General features: G+C 56.8%; 1 protein-coding gene across 1 annotated transcript; it reads left to right on the forward strand.

Moving 5' to 3' along the window:
* Window positions 1-8,759: 8,759 nt before the first annotated feature.
* LOC119193177 lies at window positions 8,760-10,888 on the forward strand (the record flags this gene model as incomplete). The annotated part of the gene is made up of 2 exons (XM_037446827.1): window positions 8,760-8,885; window positions 10,014-10,888. Coding segments are annotated over exons 1-2 (1,001 nt in total), but the record flags the coding sequence as incomplete, so codon positions are not given.
* Window positions 10,889-11,951: the final 1,063 nt, after the last annotated feature.

The following is an 11,951-nucleotide window of genomic DNA, read 5'->3' on the forward strand; positions in this document are numbered from 1 at the left end:
GGGAAGTTCCTTTGAGGTTGCCAGATTTCCTCACTGTTGTGCGTACTACCTGGACACACTGTCTTAGGTCTTCCCTCAGCACGGGTCGGTCCTCTTCCTCGGTGTCTGACACCCTGGGATGCACCGGCGACTTAACAAAATGGAGCCGCTCCTCCAGCTCCTTGTCGGCCTTCTTCTTCGCTTCCTCCCTCGCGTTGGGCTTATCCCGCTCGAGCTGAGCTTTCCTCAAGCCGACATATTTGCCGACTGAGGGCGGGCGTCCTCTCCTCTGCTGTCAGTCGTTTGCGACTTTGGCGCTGGTTCGTCGGTGTCGCTGGTGAGTTGCGACAAACTGTGCCTTGAGCGCGAGTTCCTCCTCCAAAGTTTCCTGCTGCGTACGGTGGAGCCGCTTCCACTTGAGTCCGAGTCAAGGCTCAGAGGCCGTACAAATTCAGTGGCCACCTCCATGGGCTTCGCGCCCGTGTTCTCCTTCTCTACGTCTACATCAGCGGGCTTTCGCCCCCCGAACTCCGCCTCCCCAACCCCGGATTTCCGGAGCCGGAGAAGGCAACTTCGTCAAAGAATGATTGGGTTTTAAGTTTTGTGATAAGGATTCCATGATTGTTCCCACGAGTATGGGGAAAGGTGGTCCACCCAGGCAGTGCCCCTGTACCTGGGTAAGCCTAGCGTAACCCGCACAGAGTGTCGGCCGGTACTCTGGCGGGGGTCGCACTCGAAGACCGAACTTACCATCGGCCATGCATCCTCGCGGTGCGCCGCCGCTTGAGATTCGGGGTGATTTTTTATAGAGGTTTTCTTCCTCGCGGTCCGGGCGGTTAAGCCAAGACCCTCGGTCCGGCAGGAGCGCGAGACATATCCACAGACCTCCATACCGGGTTACGATTTATGACGGTGGCAGTGAAAGGGAGAATCCCCCACTGCCTGCTCGGGGCGGGGTGAGCGCACACCGAGCCCGCCGACACCCCAAGGACGGAACCGGGAGCTGCCCGAGATGGGCCCCAGGGTGCACCACGAGGAGGTTTCCTGACCTAGCACCCCAACCTAACCTAACCTAACCTAACCTAACCTAACCTAACCTTTTTTTTTTTTTGGTTTCGCGGAGAAAGTGCCTTATTACTACCGCCCAGCCTTCGCGGGGGGCGACTGAGCGGTTATGTTGGGGTCACCGTGCCTTACGACCCGACGTTGCGCCGCCCGGAATTGATGTAGACCTTCGGGCGACCGCCGGGCCGAGTCCCTAACCTATGTACAACGCACGGCATACCAACTAAAACTCCGCGGTGGCCCTCTTCGGCGCATTAGGGACGGCTGCGGGCTTCCTCTGACGTTGAAATGTCTAGTCTGCGACCGCAACCGCCCCTGCGCGGTGCCGCCTTACGGCCGTCTCCTATGGGGGCTCAAAGCCCCGCGCACCGAAGAGACGCCCTCGGCGTCTACGGCAGCGTGAGGCCAACAACACGCTGCCGTCCATCCCGGGGGTCAACCGAATAGTGTGCGATGAACGCACTACACGCACTGAAAAGTGCATGCGCACTAGGACGGGCAGCCCCCTGCTGCCCGCCGACGACCCCCTTCGTGGCCCCTATTAGTCGCCTTTTACGACAGGCAGGGGATACCGTGGTGGAATTCTCCAAACGCCCCCATTCCACAGGGCGGGAGACGCCGGTCAGTCGTCCACCCGGCGCCTCCTACGTCTCCTCTGACGGCGGGAGGGATCCTCCCTCTCTCGATCCCTCTCGGCACTCTCCTTCTGCGAGAGGACCACCTCGCAGAAGTGGGCCACCACACGCCAGGCCTCCGGGCTGCCGACCATGGAAGCGACCACGGCCGGCAGCGAGAGGTCTCCTCCGACGACTGACACGAGAGCGCTGCGCTCATCGTCCCAGGCTGGGCAAGACTCCAACGTATGTTGGGCCGTATCCCGCGGGCAGTTGTCACAATGGTGACACACGGCGCTCACCTCCGTGCCTACTATCTGACACAGGTACTCCCCGAAGCACCCATGCCCGGTGAGCACCTGCGTCAGGCGAAATGTCGCCGCGCCGTGGCGCCTGTCCAGCCACTGTGCAAAGACAGGACGCACTGCCGCTACGGCCCGAAGCCCCGCTGACGGGGCCTCCAGCCTGGAACGCCACTCCTCCACGGCGGCTCGCCGTAAGGAGGCCCTTTTGGCCTCCACCTCCTTCAGGGCCGGACGCTGCCCGTTCCTGAACGCCTCCTCCCTCCAATGAAAAGTATCGGAGAGGGCTTTGGCGTCCAGATCCCAGGGCAGGAATCCGGCCAAAAGACAATCCGCCTCGTACGAGACCGTGCGGTACGCCCGTATGGCCCGCTGCGCTACGACCCGCTGCGGGCCCCTCAGGAAGAACGACAAGAACGCCCCCAGGGCGTCAGCCCAGACTTGAGCTGCCGTACAACGCCATGGACCGCACGACCCCGTGGTACAACCTTCGGCAAGGGATACCAGGACCTTCCAGGTTGGGCAGCAGGCTAGAAAGAGCGCCCGCTGCCCTGGACAACTTTGTCCGCAACTTTTCAAAATGGGCGCGGAATTCCCACCGGCTGTCCAAAATCAGACCTAAATACTTCATAGTTTTGCCGATGGGAATCCGCACCCCTCAACCTCGATGTGGGCACCGGCCGGTGGCCCTCGCCGAGCCCGTGAAAACAAATGGCCTCGGTCTTCTCGAGGGCCACCTTCAAACCTAAACGCCTGATTCGGCTCACTACGTGGCCGGTACCCACCGCCGCCAGGATCGCGGCGTCCTGGAAGGTCTTAGACGTCGCCGTGACCAACGTGTCATCCGCGTAACACGTCACGTCGACGCCCCAGAGATTGGCACCACGGAGCACCCAGTCGTACCCGATGTTCCACAAGAGGGGCTAGAACCGACCCCTGTGGGACACCGCACGACATCGCTCTTCAGTGCCACCGTCGGCGCCCGGATACACCACGTACCTGTCCGGAGAGGTACGCGCGCACCAGACGCCTGAGATAGGGCGGCACCACGTGGTACCGCAGTGCTTCATTGATGCATGGCCAGGGGCGAATTAAAAGCGTTAGAAATGTCTAACGAGACGGCGATAATCACCATTCCCCTGGCCACTGCTTCCTCCGCCTGCGACTTGACCCGCAGAATCGCGTGGACAGTTGAGCGTCCACTCCTAAAACCAAACTGTTTGTCGGCCAAATTTGGACCGACCCTCTCGAATGCTCGACGAGGCGCGCGTGTATAATACGCTCAAAAGTTTGGCGACCTCGTCGAGCAGCACGATGGGCCGGTAGGCCGACGGCGACTCTGCGGGTCTCCCCTCTTTCTTAAGCAGGACGAGCTTCCCGGTCTTCCACCGCGCCGGGAAGACGCCCTGCACCATACAGGCGGAGAATAGGCTACGGAGCCGCGGCCCCAGGTACTCGAGGGCTAACACCCAGGCTTTCCCGGGGATGCCGTCGAGACCCGGGGCGGTGTTTTGCCCCGCAGCCGAAACACTGCCGCCCGCATTTCCGCGGGCGAAACCTCTGGGATATCCCTTGCCGAAAACGACGATGACGCCACTTCCGGTGGCGCCATCGGTGGAGAAATGTTATCCTCGGTGGCCGGGAACAAGGCCGCGACAACGTTGGCCAGAAGTTCTGGCCGGAGACTCTACGACAGCAGGGGCGCCGCCGGACGAAGCTTGTTCATGACGAGCTTGTATGGGCGCCCCACGGGTCCGCGTCGAGAGTCTCCACAAAACTCACTACGTGCCGCGACCTTGGCCCTGTGCACGGCCACCCGCAGCGCTCTCTTCGCCTCTTTATAGAGGCCGTAGAGCTGCCGCTCCCGGTCTTCATGGTCTCGTGCGCGAATACGGCGGCGGCGATGCCTGGCGTATCGGCGACGCGCAGCCACGCAAGACGCGCGCAACTGCGCTAACTCCGCCGACCACCAGTACACCTCCCGCCGCGGAGGACGACGGAGCCGCCCGGGGCATGGCGGCGTCGCAAACGTCCGACATTGCCACCCCGAACCACTCCGCCTCCTGCTCGACCCTCACCGGACCCTCCGGCTCGGGGAGCCACGAGACTGCCAGAGCGGCCAGCTCTAGGGCCTCCTTGTCGAGGCGCCTTAATGCCCACCGCGGGCCGTCCTGACCAGGGGCACTCGGTCCACCACTGGGCTGGTTACGTTGACTCGTGGGCGCGGCGACATCGAACCTTATATATCGATGATCCGATAGTGTCTCCGCGTCCACGAGGACCCTCCAGCCACGGACACGACGTGCGACGACGGGGCACCCAAACGACAAATCAACAATTGACCCGCCGTTGTGCCGCACGCACGTGTCCACCGACCCCTGTTCAGAACGGCCAGGCCGACGGAGATCGCCCATTCCTCCAGGACCTCACCGCGAGCGTCGGTCGCCGGCGAACCCCAGACCGCGGATTTCGCGTTGAAGTCACCGGCGACGATCGTCGGGTGAGGTTGGCCCTGCTCAACCAGGGCCCCAGCCGAACGAGGAAAGATTCGAACTCGGCCAGGGGTCTGTTGGGGAGAAATAAACTCAACTATCCACAATTCCCCCAACAGAGCCGCGACGCATCCCTGGCCCTTCTCGACTTTTGCGAAGGGCGGGGAGCCAGCGGCACCCTGGGTGATGATGGCCACCGACCCGTCGATGTCCCCTACCCAGTTATCTCGGGGCGGGACAAAATACGGTTCGGCGACCACGGCCACTTGCACCGACCACTGCGCCAGGCTTTGGGACAACAGGTCCTGGGCGCGGGCGCAGTGGTTGATGTTCGCCTGGAGGAAACTTATATCCATTATTGATGGGCGATCTCCTCCACGTCCATCTCGGCCACTGCCTGTTGCGGTGGGCTCGCCGCCTGCGGCTGGGACAGAACCTCAGCCGCAGGCGCATTCCTTCTTTGGGGGCGGCGCCGGTTGCGACGGGAGGGGCAGCGCATGCCTTCCCCTAAGCGGTGCCCGGCGGGCCTGCCAGCAGCCGCGCAGAACTGCGCAGTTCGGCGGGGCCTTACATTCTCGGATCTTGTGGCCCGCCTGGCCGCAGCGGTAGCAAAGGTCGCTGCGGTCCACTGCGCAGTCGCAGCGCTCCCGGACGTGCCCGGACTCCAGGCACCGGAAACACCGCATTGGCCGCGACTCTAGGACGGTCACCTTAGCCGCGGTCCAGCCTATTAAGATGCGGCCCGCCCCTTGACCTTTTGGGCCGCCTTTATGGGCATTTTCACCCAGGCGGTCCCTACACCTGACCGATCGGGGCGAATCTGCCCTACTTTAATTAGCTCCGAGGAGCACTCACCGGCCTTTGAGAGGGCCGCTGCGACTGACTCCGGGTGGCCGTGTAGTCCAGCTCCGTCAGCCGCAGTTCTACAGTCTTTGTGGGTCGGGATACTTTCACATCCTCCGACCCGAGGCACTCCCTCAGCCTTGCGGCAAGGGAGTCGGCCCTCTCTTCGGAGTTGGCCCCGGGCACCTCGTACATTGGGGCGCCCGTGGCCGCAAACTTCAGCCTCAACCTGCTGATATCAAGGCCGGTGAGGTCAACTCTCGCCTGGGCGTCCGTCAGTACTTGTTTGTACGACAGCCCCTTGGCCACCGCCGACGGCGTTAGGGAAATGATAACCGCCGCGGGCATGGCGGCCACAATTTAGGGCTCCGCCCTGCGCGTCGGCTGCGGCGGCTGTGCATTCGGCCGCTTGCGCTGTAGCGGGCTTCCCTTTCTTTGACTTCTTGGCCACCACTACCCACGGCGTATCCATTGACGCAGGGGCCGGCGGCAACGGACGGGAGCTCCGGCGCTGGTTGCACTGCCTGTCCTTTCTTTCCTCCCTTTCTTTGTTTTTTGGGGCCTGGCGCCTTCCTCTTTTCAGGTGCACCGTTCTTCTCGCGGTTTTTCTGGCTGTTGGTGCCGTCGTGGGCGTCACAGCCGCCGTCGCCGAGGAGGGACCCGCTATGACTTGCGGCGGGGCGCTGGAGGGCCCAACAACAGGAACGGGGATAGTGGGAGCCGGGGCGGGAGCAGGTGCAGGCTTGGCCGACTTTTCCCAATACCTTTGCCCTTTGGCTGCTTACTTTGCGCTCCCCAACGATACCATCCGCTACCGGGGTTGCGTATCCCCGGTAGTCCTTCGTTCGTGTGCCAATGGGGGGCGCTGTGCCGGGCCCATCTGGATAGACTCCATCCTGGCCTGCACCCTTGCCTCAATCATTGCCAGCACTTCTTCCGTAGAAGGCTTACTGGCAGACGCCTCTAGTTCTTCTAGGCGCCTCCGTAGGGAGCTGTTTTCCTCCTGCAACTTTTCACGGATTCCGCAAGTTGGGCTCCGCGCTCTTTCCACTCGCGTGCCTCCTTTTCTAAGCGTGCCATCAACTCGGATTCCGGCTGCTCGACGTATTGTTTTATTGTGTCCGTCACATGATTGAGTGCTTTCTGCGAGGTCCCTTTTAGGTTCCCCGACTTACGGACTATGTGACGGACCATATGACCGCAGTGTAGCAGGTCTTCCTTCGAGATGACTCGGGGTTCCTCGATGTCCATGCGTTTCGAGGTCACCGGCCGTTTTTCTTGTCGAAGTTGATCCTCGAGTTCTTTCTCCATTCTTTGACGGGATTGCTCCCGCCTTCGAGCGTCGAGCTCTTTTTGGGCCTTTTAAAGCCCGGCTAATACCGGTAGATGGCGGACGCCCTCGTCCTCTGCCATCAGTCGTGACCGCTTTCGGAGCCGGTTCGTCAGTCTCGCTCGTCAAGCATATTTCGCTCTCCTTGGGGCGAGAGTGCCGTCTCCAGAATTTCTTGCTACGGACCGACGACATACTCTCACTTGATTCGGAGTCGATTCCGAAGCTGTCAAAAACCTTGTGAACTCGGCCGCTACCTCCATGGGCCTTTCAGCCGCACTCTCCTGCACCTCGTCTACGTCATTGGGCTTGCACCCGCCGACCTCCGCCTCTCCAGCCGGAACTGGGTAGGCAATCTCGTCAATGTGATTTTGGGTTGTTTAAGATTTAAAAATTCCATTACTGTTCCCACGAGTATGGGGAAAGGGTGGTCCGCCCAGGCAGTGCCCCTGTACCTGGGTAAGCCTAGCGTAACCCGCACAGAGTGTCGGCCGGTACTCTGGCGGGGTCGCACTCGAGACCGAACTACCCATCGGCCATGCATCCCCTCGCGGTGCGCCGCCGCTTGGGATTCGGGGTGATTTTTATAGAGTTTTCTTCCTCGCGGTCCGGGCGGTTAAGCCAAGACCCTCGGTCCAGCAGGAGCGCGAGACATATCCACAGACCTCCATACCGGATTACGATCTACGACGGCGACACCGGGAGGGAGAGTCCCCCCCCCTGCCGGCTCGGGGCGGGGTGAGCGCACACCGAGCCCGTCGACACCCGGGGCAGAACCGGGAGCCGCCCAAGATGGGCCAATCTCGACACTACGACACGACGGCCGCCACAAGAGGCGACGACCGCCAACCACCTCGTTGTCAGGATATTCGCCGGCGCGCAGATCAGCCTGATCGGTCTGATCGACGCGCCGTTGCCCAGGGTGCACCACGTGGAGGTTTCCTGACCTAGCACCCCAACCTAACCTAACCTAACCTAACCTAACCTAACCTAACCTAACCTAACCTAACCTAACCTTTTTTTTTGGTTTAGCGGAGAAAGTGCCTTATTAATACCCACAACGCACGGCATACCAACTAAAACTCCGCGGTGGCCCTCTTCGGCGCATTAGGGACGGCTGCGGGCTTCCTCTGACGTTGAAATGTCTAGTCTGCGACCGCAACCGCCCCTGCGCGGTACCGCCTTACGGCCCGTCTCCCTATGGGGGGGGCTCAAAGCCCCCGCGCACCGAAGAGACGCCCTCGGCGTCTACGGCAGCGTGAGGCCAACAACACGCTGCCGTCCATCCCGGGGGTCAACCGAATAGTGTGCGATAAACGCACTACACGCACTGAAAGTGCATGCGCACTAGGACGGGCAGCCCCTGCTGCCCGCCGACGACCCCTTCGTGGCCCCTATTAGTCGCCTTTTACGACAGGCAGGGGATACCGTGGTGGAATTCTCCAAACGCCCCCATTCCACCAGGGGCCGGGGAGACGCCGGTCAGTCGTCCACCCGGCGCCTCCTACGTCTCCTCTGACGGCGGGAGGGATCCTCCCTCTCTCGATCCCTCTCGGCACTCTCCTTCTGCGAGAGGACCACCTCGCAGAAGTGGGCCCTACACGCCAGGCCTCCGGGCTGCCGACCATGGAAGCGACCACGGCCGGCGGCGAGGGTCTCCTCCGACGACGACACGAGAGCGCTGCGCTCATCGTCCCAGGCTGGGCAAGACTCCAACGTATGTTGGGCCGTATCCCGCGGGCAGTTGTCACAATGGTGACACACGGCGCTCACCTCCGTGCCTACTATCTGACACAGGTACTCCCCGAAGCACCCATGCCCGGTGAGCACCTGCGTCGAGGCGAAATGTCGCCGCGCCGTGGCGCCCTGTCCAGCCACTGCGCAAGACAGGACGCACTGCCGCTACGGCCCAGCCCCGCTGACGGGGCCTCCAGCCTGGAACGCCACTCCTCCACGGCGGCTCGCCGTAAGGGAGCATCGGTCCGATATCCGGTTGCCTGGCGGACGGTGCAGAAGTGAACCAAATTACCAGCCAGTGCCTCGTATATGCAGATGGCGGTAAAATACAAGACAAGAGTCAGACGGCAATCTCAATCTGGGAAAATGCAGCCGAGACAAGAAGCAAAAATTTAAAATGGAATCCTTCTGCACCGTCTACCAGGCGGAACTGCTGGCCCTTCACGGAGCCACGGAGGAAGCGGTCAAAAGTGGGAGGGAAATTTGCGGCGTCCTGAGCGACTCGAGGGCGGCGCTGGACACCGTAGCAGACGGAACTTCCCTCCATCCCCTTGCGTTCAAAATTAGGAAAAATTTAAGAACATTAAAAGAACGCAACAAAATAATAAACCTATTTTGGATAAAGGCGCACGCAGGATGGAAATGAGCGAGCAGACGAGCTCGCAAAGGACGCAACATGAAATCCAAAACCAAACCTCAGTATAGCAGATGCCCTGTCTCATACGTCAAGAGACAAATTAGAGCGGAGTCAGTCGATGAATGGGACAGGCGCTATACAGAGGAGAAACCGCTTCGACCACGAAGATTTTTCTTCCCTAATGTCGTGGAGGCTCATCGGATTATGAAGCAAACACCTATAGACCCCGATACTTAACGCGGGTGTTCACCGGGGCATGGCGGATTCTCCGAATACTTGCATAGATTCAAGTGTAAGGAGAGTCCGGCATGCATCTGCGATCAACGGAAAGTGAGTGTGTAATGCATGTGCTGACTAAATGCCCGGTGCATTTGCGTGAAAGAACTGAACTAGAAATAGAACTAGATATAGAAGTTAAAATAGAGAACATACATATAATTATAGCGGAAAAAGAAAGTAGAAATAAATTCATAAAATACTGTAAAGAAATAGCAAATAGAGTAAGAAATAGAAATAAGTAGTAAATAGTTGAACTAAATAATGTAAGATAATATTACATATATTTAGTAACACAACAAATAGCGATAAGAATCTAGAAATAATTGAAAATAGGAAGATAAGCAGTAGAAAATAAGATATAAAAAAATAAAAAGTAGATAGCTATAGTAGAATGTAGTAAAAACAAAAGATGGATAGAAGATGAAACAAGAAAGTCTCACAAAAGGGATCAGTAAGAACCATGGCCCAAAAGAGCAACGCTCTTAAACACTAAAACCACAAAATATTATATAAAAATGTAGAAAATAAAGCAGAAAAGAAAGTCTCTATTAAGTGTAGGGGAATTAGAAAAAAAAAAAAAAAAAACCTAACCTAACCTAACCGGGGAATACACTCGGAGAATGTGCGCATCATATACAAACACGTAATACAACCAATTATAACATATGCAGCAGGTATATGGCATACAGCCACCAACTATAAACACGTCAGAATGAAACTTAAATCGTTCCAAAGGGCTTCGCCATAAAGGCTATTCGCGGATTCCGTACCATCTCTGGCACTGCGGCAATAGCGCTTGCCGCCTTTACACCACTACACATCAAAATAAACGAGGTGGCATCTGTCGAAACCGCCAAACTCACCGCGCGAGCCACGCATCTACCCGAAGATATCACTCTCGAGCGACCCTCGGCACCACATGAGCTGCTGCACCATCGGAAAGGGTCCACCTGGACATACCTAGTGCAACTACACAACAGGACACGACCCAGTTCTACACCCCGGGTGACCACCAGGATATACACTGACGGTAGTAAGCAGGATGGTCGGGTGGGCGCCGCCTTAGTCATATACTCTCCGAATAACGACACGAAGGTTAAGAAATATAAACTTCACGACACCTGCTCTGTATACCAGGCGGAACTGCTGGCTATCGCTGAAGCCTGCAGCTGGATAGACCAACATCACATACCTGACACAACAATCTTCACTGACTCCATGAGCGCCACCCAGGAAATATCTAACCCCAACAGCACCAACCCTTTCGTGGTTCATATCCACAAAATGTACCGTCAAGCCATCAAACACAGTAGGAAAATCACTTTTGTGTGGGTCAAAGCCCACGTAGGCATTGATGGCAATGAAGCGGCGGATGTCGCTGCGAAAGCGGCAACCCACTCACATGCAGCCTACAAACATACACAATTCCCTATAAGCCTTATACGGTACATGGCCAAACAGAACAGTCGCCTCGAAAGCGACATAACATATGCAACTGGGGAAAAGGGCCAGTATACACGAAACCTACTACCGAACACTGACGCTATCAACAAGCTGCGCGCGGCCATTGAGATTGATTTCCCGTGGACCCAAGTCCTCACTGGCCACGGGTACTGCCGTCAATATTTACACAGATTCAAAATCAGTGACACGGACAAATGCCCGTGCGACCCACACTACCCAAACTTTTGCACCTTATACAAAAATGCCCCCCTTCGCCGCTTCCAGGCATAAACATGAAGTCATGTGTCACCATCACGATGTTGAGGAATACAATATCGATCAACTAATGAAAACGCAAACTGCATTAAGACATACAACACACTTATACATGACATTGTATACCAACTTAAGAGTATAACACTCCACAACCCGCGGTACAAGACGGACTTTCACAACTTTGAATTCACTGCCGTCACCACGATAACACTGTACATATTCTTCTTTTCATTTGTAAGTACTTGGGTTAACTAATTAATAATCAGAATACCACTGCACTAGTGTTGAGAACACTGCTGTGTGTACCCACTGTAACTCTGTAATGTAAAGTTATAATTAGTATATTGTAATTGTACGCTCACGAATGGCCTTTGAAATGTAGCATGTAAGCTGCAACTAATAATTAACTGGGAAAAAACATTTGTATTCAATTGAAAACATCATTGTATTAGCGTTAAGAACACTGGCGTATGTAAGTATGTAACAATATTGATGTAAAAAAATTAGAATAAGTATATTGTGTGATCACGAATAACTTTGTAACGTAGCATAAGAATATAGCAAATGTAACTAATAAATAGGGAAAAAAACTCACATACCCATGTATACACACACACGCACACACATAGAACAAAATAAACCCGAACACTCTTCTGGGGATCTGAAGAGGGACGAGACCATCTTTATGAAAATGCAAAGCCCGTCACCCCTTGCAGATTTCCCCAACATCTACTGTAGCTGCATGAACCATGCACCACACTTAACAGCGATACCACTCCCAACAGTCAGTAAAACACAAACTATCCTTCCCCTCCCTTCTCCTTAGTCCCCCCAATCCCAACTTCCCTGTGACCCTGCTGTCGTTAAGCCGGATGAGCCCAGTATCCCATTCGCGGGGGCTCATTCGGGTATTGACAGCAGGAGTACACCAAAAAAGCCTAACCTAACCTAACC

This window comes from Manduca sexta, unplaced genomic scaffold (genome assembly GCF_014839805.1).
Source record: "Manduca sexta isolate Smith_Timp_Sample1 unplaced genomic scaffold, JHU_Msex_v1.0 HiC_scaffold_3703, whole genome shotgun sequence".
NCBI classification, from domain to species: domain Eukaryota; kingdom Metazoa; phylum Arthropoda; class Insecta; order Lepidoptera; family Sphingidae; genus Manduca; species Manduca sexta.